We start from the raw sequence: 24,406 nt of genomic DNA, 5'->3' as shown, positions 1-24,406 counted from the left end.
TTAAAAAGTGTAAAAAATTAGTATATTTGAAAAAAATCTCATTACCGGCCCAACCGCACTTGAAATTCGATCCACTCGACCTGACCCCCACCCGAAATTGCTCAAAATTTGAAAAATTTAGACGGGCTCGGTAGCTCTATTTTCCAATCCGAAACCCGCAAAACTCAAACCTGAAAACTCGACTCGTGTATACTGTAAAATAAATTAGCATCAATGTCAAACTCTGTTATTTCCCATTATATCTATTATAGTAATAAGAGTAATACATACACCTACCTATGTATCATAGCAATCATAGTTTGAATGGGAGGTGCCAATTTGTCTAATTTATTAACAAATGCATAGTTTCCGAAAGATTAGATATTTTTAATTGTGGGTGTTGGGATGCATAGAATGTCAATTTTTTCATAGGAAAAAGAAAAGTTAGAGCCATCCACCCAAATATGATATGTCAGTTTTTATTTTTTATTTAATAAAAAAAAACAGATAAAAATGTGTTGTACCTTGAAATATAATTGACTATTGACGCGTACAACTTGGACATAAGGGATCGCAGCCTGGGCTGCATTTATTGTCTCACTTGGTCTCGTAAATAACCCTCAAACTATTTTCTTCTTGTTGCTCCGAATCAGAATTACTATCACCATCCTTGCTCTGTTTCTCCCTGAAATCAATGCCATACTCAGGTATCTCTTCTTTACTTCTACTTTCTTTTTTCCTTTTAATAAGTAAAATTGGGAATTTTATGTTAAATTGATCATTTATTTCGTATATTATGGATACTTTTCGTGGGTTAAATGTTTTGTTTTTCGTGTTGGTTTTTGCTTGATCTTGGATGCCTTCTTCTAATAGATCATTGAATTTTGTGAAAGTCTTATAATGAGAATTGGGTCGTAATTGTATGACAAAATCTGCTTTACTGCACACAAAGAAGAAGGGAATACATATTTAATTTGCATTTTCTCATAACAGAACAGAACAGAACAGAAGGTGAAATGGAAAATTCATAGAATGGGTTTGGACACAAATCATTACAACTTGCTTGCCTAGCTAACTTGTATAATCAATGAATTGTATTGGCTAAAGCTATAATCCAATTTCTACTTCTTTGCTAGCGCTATGTGATGGCTATTTTTGCAATTATGCGTTAGGGTCTGGATCTAATAACTTTAAAAAAGGACTTTTTAGCAAGTTTCGGACTTCTTGGCCAAATTATCTCCTTCTTTCTCTCTCCCTCCCGGCTGACACGCGCTGTGCCTGTGCCACCGTGTTCCTGCCAAACGAATGTCCGGCTTGATACCGCCGCCATTGGCCTCATATGGTTATTCGAAGTTGCCGCAACCGCTGGCTTATCGTAGCTAAACCGTCGCCGATTTCCGCGAGTTTCCCAGTGATTTTACGCTGTCTTCCGACGTCTCTACGACCAGAGAACGTATGACCGTAATCCTCTCATGGCTGGCCACATTCTGATACCAAGTTTGCTAATCGCCATCGGTCGCCAATGTATTTTGCCGTCCGTGTGGCCGAGGTGAGTAATCGACATTTTCCCAACTCGAAACTTCACTTCAGATATGTCTGCGGACTTCTTCCGACGAGCTTGGTTCAATTTTGGGTAGCCTTATCCACGAAGTTGTGATTTTTCGAGAGGATAGACTCGATTTGGGTTGGCCGTTACGTTATCTTTTATCAAACAAATTTGATTGTACAAAATCATATTTTGTGATAATGCTCTAAATTGCGAACCGTGGAATTTATTATGAAGTTGATTTCATAGTAGTACAGTACAGTACAGTGTGATCTTGATAGCCATACGGAGTAGTAGGTTGGAGGATCATTAATTTGAATAAATATTCCCACGAGTTGTTTTCTCAATTCTGCCATGGCCTAGGCCCGAGATAAGTTTTATTGAATATTCTTGTTTAGTTAATTTGTAGTTGGCAATTCTTATTATTTGTGCTTAAGTGTGTATTTGATGCTAATGCTAGGTGTAAATATAAGAATTAATTATTTGATAATTTATTTATTAAATTTCATTTAGTTTTTGAATAATGAATTAAGAATTTTAATTGTTTTAAATTCCTAGATTTAAACTCTCTATCTAAAGTGTTCTTTCTCTCTCTAAATAGTAATCTCTTTTGTTCTTTCTTTCTCTAGATATGTTCTATTTATTATTTTCTCTTTTCTCTCTCTAGTTTTACATTAGTACTACTACACAAGTTTGATCTATTGTAACTGTTGATATATTGCAGTTTGAGTGTTAGAGCAAGGAATTTGGATACTCAAGATGGTAAAGCTAACGATGATTGCCCGAGTTACTGATGGTCTTCCACTGGCAGAGGGGCTTGATGATGGCCGTGATATTAGAGATGTTGAATTCTACAAACAGCAAGTCAAAGCATTGTTCAAAAACCTCTCAAGAGGCCACAATGAGCCGTCAAGGATGTCAGTTGAAACCGGACCTTACATTTTTCAGTATCCTTGTGTGTTGTATCTCTGTTTCCCCCATATTTGCTCCTTGCATTCTTTCATTATTTTTCTTGTCATAGAAGAATTTGGTTCTGATTCATTCGATTATCCTACAGATAACTTTCTAGGAAAATTTGTTAGATCGGGTTATGCCTGCTTCAGATATTGGTTGCTGTAAATTTTACTTGAACTTATGATGGTCTTGCTTACATTTTGCATGGACTTATTCTAGTTAAAACTTTATTAGTTGATTGTGGACCTATCTACCCCGGCATAGATATATTTCAGTCACTCTCTATGACTAATTGACTACGGTCTGTGTCAATATTAGTATTCCCATGCACATGAGCTCACTTTGCAGGTTTTCCCGTGGACTCTTATTTGTAACTGTCTCCATCTATAACTTGTTTTTGTGTATTCCAATTTTGACTGCAGCCAACTCTCTATGTTACCTTAACCTAGTTTCTTAGCTATATAATAGAAGGGCGTGTCTGTTACTTGACAATGTGCGACCGTGCCTACCCAAAGAAACTTGCTTATCAATACCTTGAAGACCTCAAGAATGAATTTGAGCGTGTTAATGGGGCGGGGCAAATTGAAACTGCTGCCAGACCATATGCCTTCATTAAGTTTGGTGTGTTTTTGTTATTAATGGTTTCTCTTCTCTCCCCCAAACTTCAGTGGTCTTACTGTGTCTGAATTATCATTCTTTATGTGTTTATAGATGCATTCATACAGAAAACAAAGAAATTGTACCAGGACACTCATACTCAGCGGAATATTTCAAAGTTGAATGATGAGCTCTATGAAGTCCACCAAATAATGACTCGGAATGTGCAGGAAGTCCTTGGCGTTGGTGAAAAGTTGGACCGTAAGATTTTTCCCAAACTACAGAATCATTTCATTGTATGCATCAAATTATAAACTTATTAAACACATGCGCTATAATATGATATTGTTCATACAAGTGACATTTTCTCAATGATTTGTAATACATCAATGCAGTTCTCTCGCTCTCTGCATGATGCATCTTCCCTTTCTACTTTATGAAAAAAAATTATGTACAATATGAATTGATGAGATCTCTCTCAAATTTCAATTTTGCAGAGGTTAGTCAAATGTCCAGTCGTTTAACATCTGAATCACGCATATATGCTGATAAGGCGAGGGATCTAAATCGACAGGTCAGTTTTATCCTCCTCGTCAGCTTAATCACATATCAGATGCATTTGGAGTTGCTATTAACATTGTAGTTTTTTTTCATCTTCTACTCTTGTAGGCTTTAATTCGGAAGTGGGCCCCAGTTGCCATTGTTCTTGGAGTAGTGTTCCTCCTCTTCTGGCTTAAAAACAAGCTCTGGTGATCAAAGCTGCCTTATCCCTGTTTTGGAGGTCATGAAGTTTTCAATGGGATATTGAGAAATGCCTGCTGGGTTTTACTTCTTCAGACTTGAGGACTTGAGGGTTCAGATTTGGGTGCCTGAGGCTCATGAAGGATTGATTGATGGCTGAGTTTTTTCACTTGTTATTGAGTTCATAGAGGTACCCCTTTTTGTCAATTTAAATAGTAAACTGCTTTTGAACGAAAGAAAGAACCAAAAAAAAAGATGTAATCCTATAATATTTTGATACGATAAATACCATTTAATGCTATTAGAAATTTCATTTTTGATATATTCTGTCTGCCATTTTCTTTCATTTTTCATTTTTCACTTTTAAATTTTGAATAGAATGGCTTTTGTGGGCAACCTACTTGCAAAGTTTCACGAGTACGATATAGGTGTGGTTTCAATTTATAAAAAAAAAAAATTAAAAGGAGAGAGAGAGAGGTGACTTTTCAATGCCAATTGAGTTGTTGCACTAATGAACCTTTTCCTTGAGAAAAAAGTTTGGTAGTACAAATTTTGAGGATCAAATTAAAACTAACAATGTTTCATTTGTTATGCTAAAATAATGTGGAGATTTTTAACCATGAAATAGTTCTTGAATTATGTTGTTTGTACCACTCTCATAATATGTGCTAGTTTGTTCTTTCTTTCTTTTTTTCAACGGGTAGAGTGTAATACCAAGTTAAAAACTGAAGAACAAGTTGGTACAACACTATAATTGGGAGATCAATGAGAGAATTAAACATTTTGTGAACAAGAAAACGTACAAAGGCACGTCTTTTAATTTTAATTTTTATTTGGAACGGAAAATACATCGTGATATTTTCTGCCAGTGATACATGATAATTACCAAGTCATTTACGGTGGATAATTATGTAACAGCAAATTCACTTGTAAGGTGCAAATACAAGAGACGAGTTCTGTCCACCGAAGGCCAATGAGTTGGATAATGCTACCTTTATGTCCAAACGCTCCTTCTTCTTCCCCACTAGAACATTCATGTCCTGATCACATTCACAACCCAACCATCAAAAAACGACACTCATGAATCGAATGAAATGAATTATAAGAGTCATACTCATGATACATACCACGCCTTCATCAGGATTATCAAGATTTATGTTTGGATGCACCAACCCAGTTTGTATTGCCTGTATATGATAATGAAAATCAAGCATAACATGTAAAAATTGAAGCCCAAAATAACACCAAATACAAATGGTGATAGTTGACCAATTCTAGTTATAGAGACTCTACCTTAACTGTTGCAACAGCTTCTACAGCACCAGCAGCCCCCAAAAGGTGGCCTATCATGGATTTGGTAGAGTTCACTCTCAGCTGCAAAGAATGATGTCAAACCAGTCACCACCAAAATCTGGTAATCTTAAACTAGAAGAAAATATGTACATTTACGATTCAAACTTACATCTGGATTCTTGCCAAAACATCTGTTTATAGCTCGTATTTCTTTCAAATCAGTGGCTGGTGATGATATAGCATGTGCATTTATGTAGTTTACATCTTCTGGAGCTACCCCAGATTGAGCTAAAGCCTTCTCCATGCAAAGAGATATTTCTCTCCCTGATTCTACAAAAGAACAGAGCAGTCGTTGAGTAGTGCTGATACTTATTGTTTGATCCATCCTATGAATAAAAGCCACTAATATAAATGGTTAACTGAGAGGCCAGATTAGTTCAGAGAGAGAAGAAAGTTATTGAAAATGAGACAATGCGAAGAAGTTGGTTGGTTACCATCAGGAGGAAAAGCATCACAAGTGAAGCTTCCCCCTAAAAGCTCTGCATAAATAGTTGCACCTCTCCTCTGCAGTAATAAAAAGAAAGAGAAAAGAGAGTTTAATCTTGCAAAACTTGGCCAGTTGCTACCATGCATAGACATAAGATTAGAATTAGGACAAACCTTAGCATGTTCCAACTCTTCCAATAGCAAAACTCCAGCACCTTCTCCCATCACAAATCCATCACGACTCTACAAAAAAGCATTTTTTTATGAACAAGATTAAACAACTAATGAACCGGAAGACGTTAAAACTTCACGAAGTGTGGAAAGGCAGAGAAGAATGGAATACAGTATCCCAAGGCCGCGAAGCTTTAGTTGGTTCATCATTCCTACGTGAGAGTAATCTACATGATATAAAACCTCCGATAGCTGCAATGATTAAAAATTCAAACTTACTTTAATAAGATCACACATTGAAAAGTTTCTCAAAATTGGAATCAAACAAGAATGAAAGCACTGGTTTTATTACATATGGGAATAATTCCTGCATCTGATCCACCACAAAGCATCATGTCCTGCAAAATTTTCCATAATTAGAGACTCAACATGGGTTATTGTTAGATTTTTTTTTTTGTCCGAAGAAGCTGCTAAGACTAAACAGCTTAGAATATCAATCCAAATAAGACTAATAAGTGAGAACTTACTGCATCATCACTGAAAATATGATGTGCAGCATTCAGTATGCAAAAATTGCTTGTTGCACAAGCTGTTGATATTGAGTAGTTTGGCCCTGTCCATCCCTGAAAGTTTTGGCAACCATAATGATAATGTGTACAAGTTTTTTGTTTTGTATACCACTAGATTCAAACCAACTTGATTTTTTTACCAAGTCTATCGATAGTATAGCAGAGCCCATATTGGCTGTTGCAAAAGGAACAGTAAAAGGATTTATCTTCCTGTACGAAATTCTTAAAGCTTCTATTGCTTCTGTAGAAACCTAACAAAAATAACAACAACCACCAAAACAGTAAATCAATAACTCTCTCAGTTAAAATGTACTTTGGAAAATGTTATATTGAATTTTTGTGTAGACTTAACTGCCATGCCTCCCAATGCTGTGCCAATTATGACTCCACATCTGGCTTTATCTAGTTCTCTCAGTTCTTGTGAAGTAATCCCACTATCAAGCAATGCTTTCTTTCCTGCAGTGAGCATATAAAGCATGAACTTGTCTGCCCTCTTAGAAATCTTTGGGGACACCAATTCCTCTGTCGAAAAAGACTTTATTTCTCCGGCGATTCGCTGTTGAAAAAAAAAGTGAAATCTCAAACTCAAAGCCTCAGTAAGTTGTCACTAATAAGACTGACTGATATGTATATATAAGCGTACCGAGGGAAATTTAGAACAATCAAACCCCTCTATCTCACTTATGCCACTGACACCTTCAAGAAGATTAGTGTAGAAGACATCTGGATCTTGACCAATGGAGCTTATCACACCCAACCCTGTCACAACGACTCGTCTTTTTCTTCTTGTTTCTTCCTTTGAATTAGCTTTCACAGTCGTATAAAGAGGTTTGTCTAAAGATGTAAAAACAATACAAATATAAAACATACATGTAGCAATATATGATATGATATGATATTATGTATCGATCAGTATAAGAAGCAATAAATAATTACCTAATTCAGAGTGAGCATCACAACTCATGAGCCTATTTTTCCATCTTCTAGTTCTGGAGGCATTACTACTCTTCGATCCATAAATGGGGAAGGAAGTATTCTCACCAAAGACAGCTGAAGATGCATAAAGTCCTCTGGAGTTGCACTTCTCTATGCTATGTTGATCAAAAGCACCATTGCCATTGCTGCAATATGTTGGAATAGTAAGCTTTTTCCTTCGAGCTCGTTGGCTCAGTCTGTTCGGAGACTGAACCGGGAACCATGTGCAAGGAGGAGAAGCTATGGAAGAAGCCTCCATCGATGAATGAAGGGATCGAGTACTATAGCTTAAGCAACAATAGAGGAAGAACGTTCTCTCTTATAAATCAAACACTTAAAATGACTTGTTATCATAACCAAATGATATTCGGTTTGGAATTTATATTTGTGGGGGTGATACTGATAAAGGAAATATGTGCCAAACTCCTTAATTATCTCTTCACACAAAAACTTTCATCCCCATACAATATGCATTTCTTAGTCCCCATGAAGAAATAAAGGAAGTAATTTACGTCTAAAAAAGGATAAATATTCAAGGGAATGGAGTAAACTAAGACTCTCTAATCACTTACCTATCAGATAACTATATTTATATATATATATAACACATATATTCTAATATCATAACACCTCAACTACATGTGTCGGATTGGTTTGACTGTATATATAATGGTGTGGAAGAAATGTTACATGAAAAGAGACACCGCATGCAGCTGATAGAGAAATAGAAAGAAAAAAATATACGCTTACACAAAAAGGGTAGAATGTGTTTTGATTGAAGGGAAATCCTAGATAGATATATAAATATATATATATTCTATAGTTGCACACACGTATACCAAGGTAATTAAGAGGCTTTTTCCTTGGTAAATATTTTATATATAATAGTAGTGATTTGTTTATATAATATAAGAATTGTCGTGAATAAATATGGCTTCTGTTGTGTTGCATCTGACACCATGATGGTGTATCTACTCAGTTGAGTCTAGTATGGCAGGGCTAACTAGTTAATTTTTTACCAACCTCCTCACCCGTCACATTCGCCATTTTCTAGACTTTAATAATGTAAATGAATACGTAAGTAACTCCTACATATATTATATATACGTATAAATATACGTATACCAGTTTACAACTCATATATTAATGTAACAAGTTCGCATGTTTTTTTAGTACATCTCAGTAGTATATTTTTTTTGACAATTAATAACATATCAAAATCGTTTGTCTCAACTTAATTGTTTGCTTTTTAAAAGATTGACAACTAACTAACAAGAAATAAACATCTTATTAATTGTCTTTGATTAATTATTATGTAAGAAAAGATAGATCTAAAATTCTCATTTAGCCTTACTCAATTCATCAAGTGTCCACCATGATAGCTAGACAACATGTTTTAATTATTTAATTAACCCTAACCATGTTTTGTATAGACTACATGTGAAGTTTATGTGTTATAATGTGCATATTAGGATGCAATTCATTATCAAAGGTGTCCAGTCTAATTTAATTAATCTAATCCTCGCTAAAAATTATGGATATATGTAAAATGATATTTTAAATATATATATATTTAAAAAAAAAACCTTTTAAATCAAATAAAATGTTGTTGATTTTGACTTATGACTCATTGTAATTTATAAGTTCCCCCACTCCACCCCACCCTGCTCCAAAAATGTCCCTATCTCTTTCTAAATAGTGTTGAGGACTCAATCAATTGTTTTTTTTTTCAAAATTTGTAAAACAATTAAATAGTTTTTTAATATAAAACAACTAAAGATAAAATTATACCATTAAAAAAATATAATTATATATATTAAAAATACATTATAATTTAAAAGGTAGGTAATCATTTGGTACCCTGTGTTTTTGCAAAGTATTATTTTGGTACCTTCTGTTTTCAATAATGCTCATATGGTACCCTGTATTTTAAAATCGTACATATTTGATACTCTAAACTCAAATTTAATTAATAAAATTTTACCAATTTAATCAAACTGCTGTCAATTATGTAAGTTCCAAATTTAAATTTAATTACTTAATTACATATAACTGATGACAGTTTGATCATATTGACAAAATTTTATCTATCAAATTTGAGTCTATGGTATCAAATATGTATAATTTTAAAATACAGGGTACCATATGAGCATTATTGAAAACAGAGGGTACCAAAATGATACTTTGCAAAAACATAAGGTACCAAATGAGTAAATTCTCTAATTTAAACGGAACAAGTTTGGGATAGGATCATGTCATTCGCAGGTTAAATTGACAATCTTAGTTTTAAAATTTATTATGTTGTTGTTTATGACTTATATATATACTAAGTAGAAGCAACATGCAAATATGCACGTTTGTTTTTTTTAAAGTTCTAACATTATTTATAATTTTAATAAAAACTAGTTCGTTGTTTTTTTAAAATATATATATATATATATAATAGAATAAATTATAGTTCTATAGTATATATAAATATTTATATCAACAATTTCTACATACATGACATCTAAACAGTGTTGACATAGATATATATATATTTACATATCATATATATATAATACAATAATATTTGAAAATAAATTAATAATAGAAATAAAATAAGAATATAAAAAGTCATAGTGTAGACAGTAGTATACATGCATAAACTATTTTTAGTTTCTAATGTATCTTGCAATGTCCTTTGGTGAATTTGATGAAGAAAACACTACAAGAATTGACCACAGTAGCAGCGGAGACCTCCGCCGCTAATAACTGTAAAATCCGTTGCTAATACGTATTAGCGGCGGTGACCCGCCGCTAATTATTTATCACTATTAATGCTTATTAGCGGCGGAGCCCGCCACTAATACTTTTGTCAGAGGCATTATTATTAGCTGCGGGGTCCGCCGCTAATATTGTTTTTATAATATTTTTTAAAATTTATTTGAAATAAATTAATATTTATTAAATTTAATTATTTTTAAAAATAATTCATAATAAAATTTAACAAAATAAGCCTTTAATTAATTTAAACATAACTAACATTAAAATTAATGTGAATAGTTTTAATATTTATCAACCTAGCTAATATCACTATTGTCATTAAAAATAAATACAGTATTAATTCAATCAAAATACATAAACTAATAACTAAATAAAATCATTAAGATTAATATTAAAATTGCTTTCATCTTCAACATTTTGGTGTGGCTGTGAGGGCGACGGCTGTGGCTGTGGCAGTGAAGAAATATAAGGTGGCTGTGATGATCGTCCGAGCGTGAGGTCCCCAAACTGATCTCGAGACTGTGGCTGTGACCCTCCCCCAAACTCACCATATCTCACATATGGCTGCTGCGACGAACCTCCAACCTCCTCATACCTAACATTAGGTAGCAGATGTTGCATCGATCCTCCTTGAAAATCAGTAAAGCTAAAATATAGTGGAGGAGACTGAGAAGAGCGTCCAAAAATGTATTGGTTTTGATACTGAGGAGGATGTTGCGACGACACATGTGGCGGATACGGTGGATGAGGCTGGTACTGCTGTTGTGGCGGATACTGTGAAGGAGGCTGATACTGTTGCTGTGGCGATCATTAAGATTAATATTGAAATTGTCCTCATCTTTAAACTTATCATTTCTGTGCTAATATCCCTGTAATTGATGGTTGTAGTCAACAGCCATCAATCACAAGCATACCGGGACAGAGAAAATAAATTAACTACTAATTAATTTTTTTGTTCTATTTTTACAAATTATAATTATAATAATTTTACAAATTAATTATTATTTTATTTTTGTGAAACATGTTCAATGCAAGAGTTTTTTTTTTTTCTTCAGGTAGTAGGGGACAAAATCTAAAATCTTTGTGTCAATCCTCTCAAATATTAGTTTTTTGCTAAAGTTTTTATTTCAAAAGCAAAAAGTTTTTTTTTTAAAATAACGATGGACTTTAAACATTAACCACAAAAAATGTGACATAAGTTTTTTTCAATTTTAAAATGTGGTAAATAAAATACAAAATTTTAAAGAATTTTTTTTAAAAATATGTGACATTGTTTTTGTAAAGAAGCCTTCTAAATTTTTAATAAATACAAACAAACAGAGAGCATTATCAGTATTAAAAAAATTATTCCAAATAAACAGAGACTAGGAACACAAAGCCAAAACAGATAATTGTACACATAATGCAAAAATGACAGATTCATCATTAAAAAATACTAACAAGTAACAACAATTTAGTAACAAAAAACCAAATATAAAATCTAAAATCAAAATACATCAATGACTGTAGTCCAAAATATTGATATCAACATTGTTGATCGCGTTTTTTGCCAACGACGTGAGAACGTCAAAAACGATAAAACCTTCAAGAGAAATAAAACGACACAGACAATTTTTAACAGAAAGTAAATGACACACGCAATTTTTATAGTGGTTCAGCCCCAATATGTTGGTAATAGTCTAATCCACTTAGAGATATGATTATTTGTCTACACTCAATATCAGATGAACCTGTCTCAACTGAGTTTCTTCAGTGTAAATTCTCAGAATACAAAAGAGTTCTCTCCTAAGAAAAAGCACTTTCTCTCTCTAGAAAACTCATATCAAAACTCCAAATTTCCAAAAGTCCCTTTCTGATCTCATAAGCCATGTATTTATAGGCTTAGGATCATACATCTGCTCTCCTCTAGAATCGGGATAGTTCATTATATTTATTATATTTAAATTACAAAAATATTCAAAATGTAACAGAACACCCAATTTGTGGGAAGAATGAGAGATTCCCGCGTATGCCAAGACCAATTCTTGTTGAAGCCGTTTCTGGGAATCTTGACGTAGTCTGTTCTACCTGGTTGATGAATATCACCTTCTGCTCGGCCATACCTCTACTGGACAGTCACACACTTGGCTGGTAGGACACGCACTCCTCTGGTCTAACATGGCACTCTGGTCTAGCATGCCATGTCTCTGGTCTAACATGGCACTCTGGTCTAGCATGCCATATCTCTTGTCTAACATGGCACTCTGGTCTAGCATGCCATGTCTCTGGTCTAACATGGCACTCTGGTCTAGCATGTCATATCTCTTGTCTAACATGACACTCTGGTCTAGCATGTCATGTCTCTGGTCTAACATGGCACTCTGGTCTAGCATGCCATATCTCTCGTTTAACATGGCACTCTGGTCTAGCATGCCATGTCTCTGGTCTAACATGGCACTCTGGTCTAACATGGCACACTGGTCTAGCATGACATTACTGGGCAGCAAAGTCATTACTGGGCAGTAATGTCACTCCTGGGCAGTAATGTCACTCCTGGGAAGCAAAGTCACTACTGGTCGGATGCAACTTACCCGGTCGGTCATGACACCTCTCAAGCAGTCAAAACTCTTCATTGATGTACTGGGCTACTTCTAAGCCAGATCACCCAACCATTCCTTGCCACTTGTCACCTCGATTTCCACGTCATCGATCTCCAATTTTTGGGGATAACAAACATAAATCATAAAAAAATACCTTTGACCCACCAAGCTAATAATCCGAAATTCCTAAAGCCACCAAGTGTAATCCGAAAATGACAGCCACCAAGACCAATCACAAAAGAGTCACTGTCAAAACCAAAGTTATATATATCACTGATTTCTTATTCTTTGACTTCTTTAAATACTTAGCTGCAAGTATAGTATATATTATATATATATACATAAGAGAACAAGTATATTATATTCATTAGTCCGTACTTATAATTAACTGCAAACAAATTTATAGTAATACTAAACAAATAACAAGAGTAGTAGTCAGTGACAATACCTAAGGTAATGGAATCAACTCGCACATACAAATCTTGACATGAATTAGGATAAGTTCTTGTGACCACCAAATCATCGTGCCATGCCAGGTGTAACGTGCCGGCCTTGATGGCACGTTACAAGCTAGGATGGCACTCGGTCAGATGCGCACGCGAGGGTGCAGGCTGGTGAGCATGCTGATGCCTAGTTTGTACGGCAGTGGCATTTTCGTAAATATCTTCAATATTGCCCGGAAATGGACGGGACTTGGTAGGTTCCATATTGAAGGGTCAATGAACGCAATGGTATGATCGGATTTGGGAGATTCGGAGAATTGGCGAGCTGGAAGCCAAATATGTCTCCCAAGCGAAAATCATATATGTTCCTGGTAGAAGGCTAAAAGCTCAGAAGGCTCTTTGTAGGGGGAGCACCTGGTGTCAGCTCTCCACCACCCCCTGGCGCAGGTGCGTCAAGTGAGCTACTACTAGTTGGGAGGACTAGTAGGGCGGGCATATGAGGACCACGAGGGGACTCATATGTCTCCATGAGTAGGAGTACTCATGGACATTACCGGGCCGCCCCGGTAGTGCGTCGAAGTGTGCTGCCAGAGGTTTAAGGGTACGGTTCCCTTGGCTTGCCGGGATGCCGCTTGCATGGAACGTGGCCCAAACCCTCGAGAGATGTCGTGGTGCGCCATGGCCACGAATCTCGACACGAGATGGCACGGGAAGTCATTCGTGGGACTTGTTAGCATGCAAGCATTGGAGGGTGCACTATGCTTGAGTAGGACAGAGGTCCAGTGTATGCTACTAGTCTGGCAGCCAGTCTCGAGGGCCTGCCAACATGCATGATGGTATGGTTCCTTGAGGATTGGACCATGGACGTATGAGAGTCCTTGGTCTGTGACGTGAGCTAATCGGATAGTATCGAATGGGACATGATGGGAGGTGTTGGCACGTCAGCTTGGTGTTGGCTCTTAGCCACACATGCTACCTTGACTTGCGAATGTCTGGGTGAGCATTGGTGTTGGGATTTGTCTTGCCATAGTGAGAACCTATGGACAGTGTGAGTGTCTTGGCTAGATAGCCTTGATGCATGGTTGCACTCATAGATGCTTGAGAGCATGACTCAGCGAGAGTTGTTCGAGAGACGGAAGTGTGCAGAGGCACACGGTCGCGCGAAAAATGTGCCCATTGTTATTCGAATGGTTGGAAGGCTGACCTTGGCTCAGAGGAGTCAAGGTGCCGCACGGGCATTTCCGCTGTCAAAATGTCAGCCCGTGACACCAGGCACCTAATCAGACCCTTACTCATAATTGCACTAGAGTAAGCCGTACATAAATTCTGCCTCATTGAAGAAAATAAAAAATCAGTGACTCTTTTGTGACATTGATACATTCAGAAATTTCTTCCCCAATCCCGACAGATAATAAAACCACCTTAATATATATATATATATATAACCAAAACAAACCTGTGGAATGGAGATGAGACGGAGCTTTGCTGTGCAGTCGAAGCTTTGTCGTGCAAAAGAGAAGACGGAGAAGAGAATGGACGCGAAGAAGAAAGGTGTGGTGCAATTTTAAACCTCCACATGAGCATTAACGGCGGGACCCGCCGCTATTAGTCTTCCCCCGCCGCTAATAATAGTATTAGCGGCGGGTACCCCGCCTCTAACAAAGGTGGTTACTCGCCGCTAATAGTATTAGCAGCGGATAGTCCGCCTCTCATACACGGAATTATCCGCCGCTAATAAATCTTAAAATCTTTCCCGGGCATTTATTTTGGTATATTAGCGGCAGACTATCCGCCGCTAATAGTGGAAAAGTCCGCCGCTAATATATATTTTTTTATACTTTTTAAATACTCACTCATTACTAGCGGCGGACCCCAAGTCCGCTGCTAATAGACTGTACAATACAGGCGGACTTGGTCCGCCGCTAATACTTACGCTGCTAATAGCCTTCATTCTTGTAATGAAAAAAGTTTCAATCACTTAATAAAAAACAAACTATCACACAAATTTATAAGATAAAAAAAATTATATGTATGCCTTTATTATTTTTAAATAAATATGATTTAATTATTTAAAGTATTATAAAATATCTTAAAAATATCATATTTTAATCAATTAATTAATTTTTTTTGTGTAAGTTTATATTTGTTCTAGTTTTTGAATTTGGTAGTGACAACAAAAGATGATATATTATATGTTTAATATTAAGTTTAAGTTTAATTAAATTTATTTAAGTTATAAAATGTATGATTTTATTATTTTTAAATAATTATTATTCTAAAATATCTTATTTTGATTTGTCTAATTATTTATTTATTTAATTTTAAGTTATGTTTACATTCTACCGTTAAATATAAGAATATTCTGATAAAGTTAATAGAAAAAAATAAAAACTATTAAAACCAATAATTTTCTTTATCTAAACATTTTTTATATAGAAGATATATATCTCTTCTATATGATAAGTGTGTAGATAACGAAAATTCTTGGTTTTAACGTTTTTTATTTTTCTAATGTTAATTTTACCGGAATATTTTTATATTTAAGGATAGTTTGTAAATACTTAAACTTAAATAAAATAAAATAAATAATTAAATAAATTAAAATATGATATTTTTGAGATATTTTATCAATAATAGTTATTTAAAATTATTTAAAAATAATAAATAATTAAATAAATTAAAATATGATATTTTTGAGATATTTTACAATGATAATTATTTAAAAATAATAAAATCATACGTTCTATAACTTAAATAAAATTTAATTAAACTTAAACTCACTTATTAGAATAATATCATATTAAACATATAATATAATCTACTGTGAATTAGCAATAAATTGTTTCTTTTTTTAAAAAACTAGCAAGAAACTTAATTTTAAAATCCACGTATAATATTTAATATTACACTAAATATATAATATATAATCTCTTATTGTTACCCTCAAATTCAAAAACTAGAACAAATATAAACTTAAATAAAAATAAATAAATTATTTAATTAAAATAAGATATTTATTTCAAAATTTATATGATATTAATATAAATTTAATAAAAATAATTAATAAATTCTATAAATAAAATTAAGCAAACGTGTATATTGTACGTTATTTGTATCTAATGCATATATATATATAAATTTTAGTATAAATTATCAAAATTATTAAATCATTTAATATATTTAAAAAAAATATTAGATTCTAGTAGAGATTGGATTGAATTTTGAATAATAGTGCGTATTAGATTAAAACCATAATATAAAGTATGCACTTAGTACAAATTGCATTAATCATGATAAAACAAAACTGAATTGGAGGAATACCCTAACAATAAAGCTAGATGGTAAATGTGTGATAAGACTCATGAGTGGTGAGTTTTAATAACGTGACTACAAGTCTCCAAGTATGGTAGGTTTCTAAATGAAATTTAACACAGAAATCAAAAGGGGCGGTGGTTAGGTGAGATATTTTAGCGTTGTTGTCTTGGTAATAAGACTCTGCTACTTATTTATTTGTACGTACAGTTTTAGCTGCAGCAATCCATATAGTAATGGGTTTACATCTTTCATTAATAAATGAGTTCTGTTTGATCAAAGTTTTTATTAAAAAAAACATAAAACAAAGGAAAAAAAATATTGGGGCTGTTCGGCAAAAAATTTGTGTTTTTGTTTCTTTAATCAAGAAAATTTTGAAAATAAAAATATGTTCATTAACCATTTTTTTTTAAAAATAAAAGAAAAATTGTGTAAAGAGGAGAGAAGAAAATGGCGTTGGCACACTAGCCTCCGAAGAAGAAACGAATTTTTTTTTAAAAACATCCAAAAGTTGTTTTCATATTTTATGAAATTTTAATTAAAATTTTAAAAATAAAAAACAAAAACAATCTAACCGAACATATTTTTATCTTTTGTTATGAATTTTTTATCTTAATAAACAGAAAATCATGGGCCCATTATTGCTCTGTTTGGGCACATGTAGATGCAGTACTGATATTCTATGTATGAAGTTTTAACTGAAGAAGTATTGGTGTGGATGGAAATGTCAGTAGTATGATTATAAAAAGAAAATTGTAATAATATATGTATAAATTATTAGTGGTGGTTTCCGACTCTCTTGGTGGTATTCTTCTTTCACAAATGGTCCATTTGTTACACTTATTTAAGTAAAATTTTATATAATGGGATTTGAACTCCTCTCGTACTCAAACACCCAACTACTAGCTCCAAGTAATCATATTTTACAACATTTAAAAAATATATATATATATATACGGCAAAACAAAATCGACATATTATGACAATAAGAAAATATCGGAAAAAAAAGTGGGAGATCAATAAAAATTAGAAAAAAAAATTACATGCAACGTAAAATACATGTTTGTGTAAATTTATTTTTACTATATTTTTTAATTACCATATAAATTTTAAATAAATAAATAATATAATATTTTATAAAAAAAATAACAAAAACATATCGAAAAAAAATTAAATAAAAACATTGTCTAAAAACATAATATGATAATTTTTAAATCTCAAACTATCCCTACTTAGACCACCTCCGATGAGAAATGTATATATTGTGCTATATTTAGTACAATTTTTAGCGATATGCTCTAATGTACCATTGTAAAAATCAATATTTCATTAGTGTTCATTTGATATTTATTGAAAATATACAAAAAGTAATATTTTGCTTTATATTTTATTATTGATAGTTAAAGATAATAATAAAATAATAAGGTAAAAAGTCTAGCATTTAATGTAACAAATAAATATAATACTAAAATAATAAAAATGTATAGCATTTATGGTGATGCAAAATATGCATCATGCTATATTGTGTGCTAAATTTAGCATAATTTTTAGCATATGCCAAATTTGACACAACTTTTGGCACACTATTGTAGCAACTTTTTTGTAGAGTGAACTATATTTTAGCAATGCATCACTAATTTTGTACTCCATTATTGATGCTTATTTGGCTATGATATTCTTCAAGGCATACATTAGTGATTGGAAAAAAATCATATTTATTCTTGATAGAAGATAGGTATTATTCTACTTTTTTTTATGTATTAACATAATCACATATTTTGTACATACAGGACATATGTATATTATGTATTTATTATTTAATTATATATATTTATATATATATAATTAAATAAGTTGCTTTAAGTAATAATAAAAAAGAGTACCCAATTTTTAAAAAATATATATAAATGATAAAAAAATAATAAAAATTAAGATTATGCATTAAATATTATTATAACAATGATATTTTATAATATTTAAATTTATATTAATATAATTATTAAATATCTAGTCTACCCTATTTTTTAATTGGTTTTAAATATATATTTATAATGAAAATAAAAGTTTCAACTAGGAAAAATATATATTTAGAATTATATGTATAAAAAAGGATCTATTTTCCAAATGACCTATTTTTCAAAATTATTTTTCACTTTATTTTAGTTTTGATAATTATTTGCAAAATGGATTCTGAAAATTCAGATAGTTGGTCGAAAAATTTAGTCAGCTTATCAAAAAATTCAAACAGTCAGTCAAAATTTTAAGATAGCTAGTCGAAAAATTTAGATAAGTGGTTGAATTTTTAGATATAAATTATTTTGCAAAAAATTATAAAAAATAAGACAGAATGCAAAAACACTTAAAAAAAAAAAAAAGTCATTTTTATCAATTTTTCTAAAAAAAATATATGTATCCATTACATTTGGGATTCTAGATATTTTTTTAAAATATAAATATTTTATGTATTTTTATTTATTTTGTAGAGAAAGATATATCAATATTATTATAGATATTGTATTTTGTAGAAGTTTTGACTGAAAATATTTTTACACTAAAGTCGTGATATATATGGTTTGTAGTTGTAGAAAGCCAAAGTAGTGGTTTTACATCTTTTATTAGCCAAACAGTTACGTTTACATCTTTCATTAATAAATGAATAGTTTGTTTGGCCACCGGCGCTGCCTAAGGCTAGGACCTAGGAACACTACCAATAATTATGTAAAATAAATTTTTCTTTAAATATATATACATGAATTGTAAAATTTAATATAATTTCCCTCCATTTATACATTACGAATGTAATTTTTTTCTTCTTCTTAAAGATAATTAATATATTTAAAAAAATCAATACTTAAAATAATAAATAAAATTTAGTATATATATAAACATATTCTTTTCTAATACCTCATCATCTTCAACACCAATTTATTTTAGGAAAAAAATAGAGGTGTTGAGAATGAGGAAAGGAATTAGAGACATCACACATGATAGACACGAAAGAAGTAGAGAAAGAAAAAGTAGGTGGAAGGAGTACATACTCAAATCAAATAATAGTTATGGGAAAATAGGGCTCTCAATTCTCAAAATAGAAATTGCTTTAAAAGTTAATTAAATATTTCATGCTTGTGCGAATACTGAATACTTTGAACTTTAAAAATATATTAATAAGCTATTGGAAGTTATATCCCCTGCCTACCCACTACTAGATTTAAAGAATTCGAATCACCCACTTTATTTTTCATTTTTACTTTTCTCTTGTTTTCTTCCATCTATTACTTTAAATTAGTATTGTTTCAAAAGAAAGAATATACATAAAATTAAGTAATAACTAGTTATCATCGAGACATTCATTTTTTGTTTTGGGATTTTTATTAATTCTATAAAATTTTCTACTGAAAATATGAATTTGAGGGATTATTCGTAAAAATATTTAAAACTATGCATGTAATTTTAAAATATTTAAAGGTCGTTTTTTTTTTTTTAGTTATTTACGATACACAAAATGCCTCTATTCCGAGTAGGCTCATATCATATAATACTATTGTTGCTTTCGAGATTTTTCACTCTCCCAAGAAGAGTAAAAGTGGGGACAAAGAGTGGATGAGTGTGAAGTTGGATATGAGCAAGCGCAAAAGTGGGGACGCAGGGTGGATGAGTGTGAAGTTGGATATGACCAAGGCATATAACTGAGTAGAGTGGTGATTTTTGGACTTCGTAATGACGACGATGGTGTATTGTGGAAGGTGGCAGGAGCTCATCTTGAGGTGTGTCTCGAGGCCAAAATACTCTTTCTTCATTAATGGTTATGTTCACGACCTTGTGGAATCAGGTTGTGGGTTGAGACAAGTATGTCTTATTTCCCCTATTTGTTTTTAGTTTGTGCCGAGGACCTTTCCAAACTCATCCTGGACTTTGAAAATGATAGCATAATGAGATTCTCATGCAACCACGGTCCAACGATTATTCATATTTTTTTGCCAATTATATAGTGTCGCAATGCCAAGCCTAAGTCAATGACCCCATAAATAAAGCTTGATGACAAAAATATTTTGACAGAATTCGGATCCAGAGACTATTTTTAACCTTTTGACAAAACATAAAGTCCAAAAATATACTTTTTTAAAATAGAAAATCCATTATGGAATTAAGCAAAAATATAAGGACCAAAAATAAAAATATATGTAATTGTAAACGAAAAAAATAAAATTCAGGAGACCTTTTTACTCTATTAACCAAAAATGGAAATAATTGACAATAATAGTAACTGATGCCACCTGTATGGTAAAGTTTGAAATAATGTGTTTGAATCTACTCTATTAAATTTAGAATTTATTGTTCCATGTTTTTTTTTTCATTATATTCCTTTTTTTTTAACTATATAATTAATATCGTACGTTCATAAGAATTTATGTTGGGACTTTTATTTGTAATTTTTTTAATCATTTGTGTAAGAGTTAATGCAAGTTCTATGCCAAAAACGCATATATAATATAGGGTAGTTCTTTGGTGCACTCCAAAAACAGATACACTGGTGCATCCCTCTTCAATTTTTGGCTTGGGCATCTATTCGGTGCAATTTTTTTTTTATGGTTGTATATATTGTAGTTATTTGGAGCATCCTGCAAATTCTCAGAAAAATCCGAATAATTTATAGTGTCGAAAATCATGTTAAAATAAGTTATTTTCTACGCGTATATAAAAAAAAACAGTCACGCATGCAAGGTGCAACAAACTATTTAAACCTTATTTTTTGGCACTGTAAATTATTAAGAATTTATTGAAAATTTACAGAATGCTCTAAATAGCTACAATATACACAACCATAAAAAAAATTGCATTGAAAATACTTCATAAGCCAAAAACTAGAGATGGGGTGCACTAGTGTGCCCGTTTTTGGGGGTGCACCCAAGATTTTCCTTAAAATATATATAAGACGAATGCTATGGTGAACCTCCTATTCCAACCTCTTAGTTAACTTCCGCTTCCAAAAATACATGTATGAGTATTTTTTTTTCCAATTTGTTTTAATGGCGGTGTTCGTTGTAGTTACAACATCCTTCTTACAAATTTAAAAAAAAATTCGAATAGTTTACAGTGCCGAAAACAGAGTTCCTAATATTTCTTGATATTTTGGTTTACCACGTGTTATCCCCATTTCCTGCGTGTCCCCGAAACGACCGTCCAGGCCCATGGTCAGGGCATTCAAAATGTGGGCCCGGCCCAAGGCCTCTTGGTACGGGAATATCCAAGGGGGCACGGGCCTAGTGCAATTCTGGGCTAGACGGGGGTCCGGTATGGTTATCCGGGACAGTCATCCGGGAGACATGCAGACAGCTCGGACCCCCCGGCGGTATACATGCCTAGTCCCGGAGCCTGGTAACGGTCTGGGCCTGTGGTAAATGAAGAGGGACAAAGGTAAACAAACCCGGATCACGTCGTCCCCAGTTGGTGGGAAAAGTGTCGAGGACCCTGAAGCCGCCCCACTCCGCGTGGATGTTGACCCTACTTTTCACCTGCAGAAAAGGCCACCTCGGGATTGCACGCCGTTGTTTCAAATCTGCACTGCCAAGTACTCTGACTGGTCTTGTCCCCTGAATCCGCTTCGTAACTCGAAGTGTCCAAACCAAAAGCACCGTTTTGTCGGGCGAAATATAGTTCTTGGGCCACCTTATTGGGCCTTAATTGGTCTGGAATTTATGTATGTTTTATCTTTTATATTGGGCTTCCACCAGAGAGGCCAATAATATCCATATCTCTGATGGGCTCGGGTCATACCTGGCCCAGACCCGGTGTTCCCATGAGCCTATAAATACGGGCAATAGAACACTGGAAAAAGATATATCTCTTCAACTTGTATACAGTTACCCTGTCAAAACCTAGAGAGAAACTCCAATGTAAAAGACTTTCCAAGCTCTAATACAACTGACTCGTGGACTAAGGCTTATTAACGCCCCAACCACGTAAAAATCCTGTGTTAATCCTCTCAACTCCATATCATTAGTCTTAGCTAATATTCATTAGTATAGTTTCCGAAAATCTCGGTAAACACCACGTATTCAAAAAAATACAAACATGTTTTCGGAACTGTAAATTATTCATAATTTTTCGAAAAACTTGCAGGAAGGATGTTGTAAACACAATGAACACCGTCGTACAAAAAAATTGGAAAAAAATAATGTATTAATGTTTTTTTTTTCCTTTTTTTTCTCAATGATGGGTATTTTTTTAGGAAATTACATTTTGCATGAGATTTTTATTAGTGTGTGCAAAAATATGGCTTTTTAAAAAAAAAAAAATTAATCTATGGCATTTTTTTAAGAATTTTCACTTTTATGAGTTTATTTTCCCATATATATATATTTTTATAAAAGTTGGTTTATGCCATAGTTTTACTCTTAATCAAGTTGTTATCCCTATTTCCTGCCTTGGGCCCGGGACGGTGGTCCAGGCCCATTAATTGGGCAATTGGGGTTGGGCCTAGCCCAGGCCCATTTGGCAGGGAGTGACCGACATCGACGGCTCAAGTGTGGGTCCAGACCCGGACGATGTCCAGGAAGAATGATCCGGGAGACGTACATCTGTTTGGGGTTACGATCGTGATGTATGCAAACGGTCCCGGAGCCTAGTAAGCGATCCGGGATCTATGTAGATGATCCGGGCTTCCGGTAAGTGAAGAGGGACAGAGGTAAATGAACCCGGGTCAAGTCCTCAGGGTTGGCAGGTGTTGACCCAGATTTTGGCCAACTGACACGGAGTCAAATTTGCCTGATGTGGACAAACACATTAGAAAGAATGTGATGACGAAATGATAAAGAACACAAAGGTTTATAGTGGTTCGGCCCCAGAATCTGGTAATAACCTACGTCCACTTGAATTGTTATTGATATAGGATTCAAAAGAGTGATCAAAGAACTAGGGTTCAATGAGTTTCACTCACTTCTGAAGAACAAGACAATGTATCAAATATAATCACTCTAGTCTCAAATAATTTGAAAGCCAAAAGTCCCTTCCTTGAGCTATCTTTCTCTATTTATAGGCTCAAGGGGGATTACATTAATTTGTTACAGATATTCTTCCCTAAATAATCGAATACTTAGGAAATCATGGAAGTCAATTTCGGGATTGACTAAGATCTTTATAAAAGTATCATGAGGTACGCGGAACCTGCGACCACACTGGTCGCCGGTAAGCTTCGACTGTCTTTTGCTTGTAATATCTCTTCTAGTCGATACCCTAGCAGAATTCCGCCAAGTGTTAGCCACGTGTCCGCGAATCACTTGCCACGTCATTCGTGCCTATTTTTTGGATAACAGCAGGATAAAGCATCCGTGACCCTGACTCCACCCCATGACACGTGGGAGTTGTCCCCACGGTTCACTTGCAAAAAAGGCCACCTCGAGATTGCACGCCGTTGGTTCAGACCTGTGCCGCCATTACCTGACTGATCTTGTCCCCTGAATCTGCCTCATAACTCGGAATGCCCATACCAAAAGCCCCATTTTGTCGGGTGATAGATAGGACTTGGGCTGCCCCAGTGGGCTCTGATCATTGTTTGTCTTTTATATTTTTATCCTTTGTATTGGGCTGTCGATAGAGAAGCCAGTGGTATTTATATCTTTGTTGGGCCCGGGTCAGCCTGGCCCAAGCCCAGTGCTCCTGTGAGCCTATAAATACAGGTGACAGAGCACTGGAGAAGGGATCTCCTCTTGGCTTGTATACAGTTACTCTGCTAAAAAAGAGAGAAAAACTCCATTGTGATAGACTTTCCAAGCTCTAATACAGTTGTCTCGTGGACTAAGGCTTATTAACGCTCCAACCACGTAAAAATCTTGTTTATATCTTCTAAATCCTTTATCATTAATCTAGCTTAATTTTTATTAATATAGTTTCCGAAAATCTCTGTAACGCCCTGGTTACTCCAGAATAGTTACGGTAAACGGTGGACCGGAAGTTTGACTCGCTATCCGAGTCCTTTGGTCAAAAACGTGCTCTAAG

General features: G+C 33.8%; 2 protein-coding genes across 2 annotated transcripts; one reads left to right on the top strand and one right to left on the bottom strand.

Annotated features, from left to right (window-relative positions):
* The first annotated feature begins 511 nt into the window (after window positions 1-511).
* LOC133794582 (25.3 kDa vesicle transport protein SEC22-1-like) lies at window positions 512-4,139 on the top strand. The gene is made up of 6 exons (XM_062231886.1): window positions 512-686; window positions 2,250-2,472; window positions 2,937-3,100; window positions 3,191-3,337; window positions 3,574-3,650; window positions 3,746-4,139. Exons 2-6 carry the CDS (start codon window positions 2,285-2,287, stop codon window positions 3,827-3,829), a joined length of 660 nt encoding a protein of 219 aa, XP_062087870.1. The 5' UTR covers window positions 512-686; window positions 2,250-2,284; the 3' UTR covers window positions 3,830-4,139.
* Window positions 4,140-4,583: 444 nt separating this feature from the next.
* Window positions 4,584-8,053, bottom strand: LOC133794581 (3-oxoacyl-[acyl-carrier-protein] synthase II, chloroplastic-like). The gene is made up of 13 exons (XM_062231885.1): window positions 7,273-8,053; window positions 6,980-7,170; window positions 6,689-6,892; window positions 6,477-6,587; window positions 6,295-6,390; window positions 6,120-6,165; window positions 5,940-6,019; window positions 5,771-5,839; window positions 5,605-5,674; window positions 5,280-5,440; window positions 5,111-5,191; window positions 4,945-5,004; window positions 4,584-4,857 (listed from the first exon to the last, which is right to left on the bottom strand). Exons 1-13 carry the CDS (start codon window positions 7,568-7,570, stop codon window positions 4,741-4,743), a joined length of 1,584 nt encoding a protein of 527 aa, XP_062087869.1. The 5' UTR covers window positions 7,571-8,053; the 3' UTR covers window positions 4,584-4,740.
* Between the last annotated feature and the right edge of the window lie 16,353 nt (window positions 8,054-24,406).

The sequence above is a fragment of the Humulus lupulus genome, chromosome 8 (genome assembly GCF_963169125.1).
Source record: "Humulus lupulus chromosome 8, drHumLupu1.1, whole genome shotgun sequence".
NCBI lineage: Eukaryota > Viridiplantae > Streptophyta > Magnoliopsida > Rosales > Cannabaceae > Humulus > Humulus lupulus.
Note: the sequence above shows the minus strand (reverse complement) of the source record. Positions and strands in the feature narration are given on the sequence as shown.

Excerpts from the sequence above, each read along its gene's own strand:
- LOC133794582 (XM_062231886.1), top strand. The coding sequence starts at position 2,285 with ATGGTAAAGCTAACGATGATTGCCCGAGTTACTGATGGTCTTCCACTG. Across the intron at positions 2,473-2,936 it reads ACCGGACCTTACATTTTTCA|CTATATAATAGAAGGGCGTG; the intron begins GTATCCTTGTGT and ends CTAGTTTCTTAG. Across the intron at positions 3,338-3,573 it reads CGTTGGTGAAAAGTTGGACC|AGGTTAGTCAAATGTCCAGT; the intron begins GTAAGATTTTTC and ends TCAATTTTGCAG.
- LOC133794581 (XM_062231885.1), bottom strand. The coding sequence starts at position 7,570 with ATGGAGGCTTCTTCCATAGCTTCTCCTCCTTGCACATGGTTCCCGGTT. Across the intron at positions 6,588-6,688 it reads CAGCATTGGGAGGCATGGCA|GTTTCTACAGAAGCAATAGA; the intron begins GTTAAGTCTACA and ends TATTTTTGTTAG. Across the intron at positions 5,675-5,770 it reads AAGAGTTGGAACATGCTAAG|AGGAGAGGTGCAACTATTTA; the intron begins GTTTGTCCTAAT and ends TTATTACTGCAG.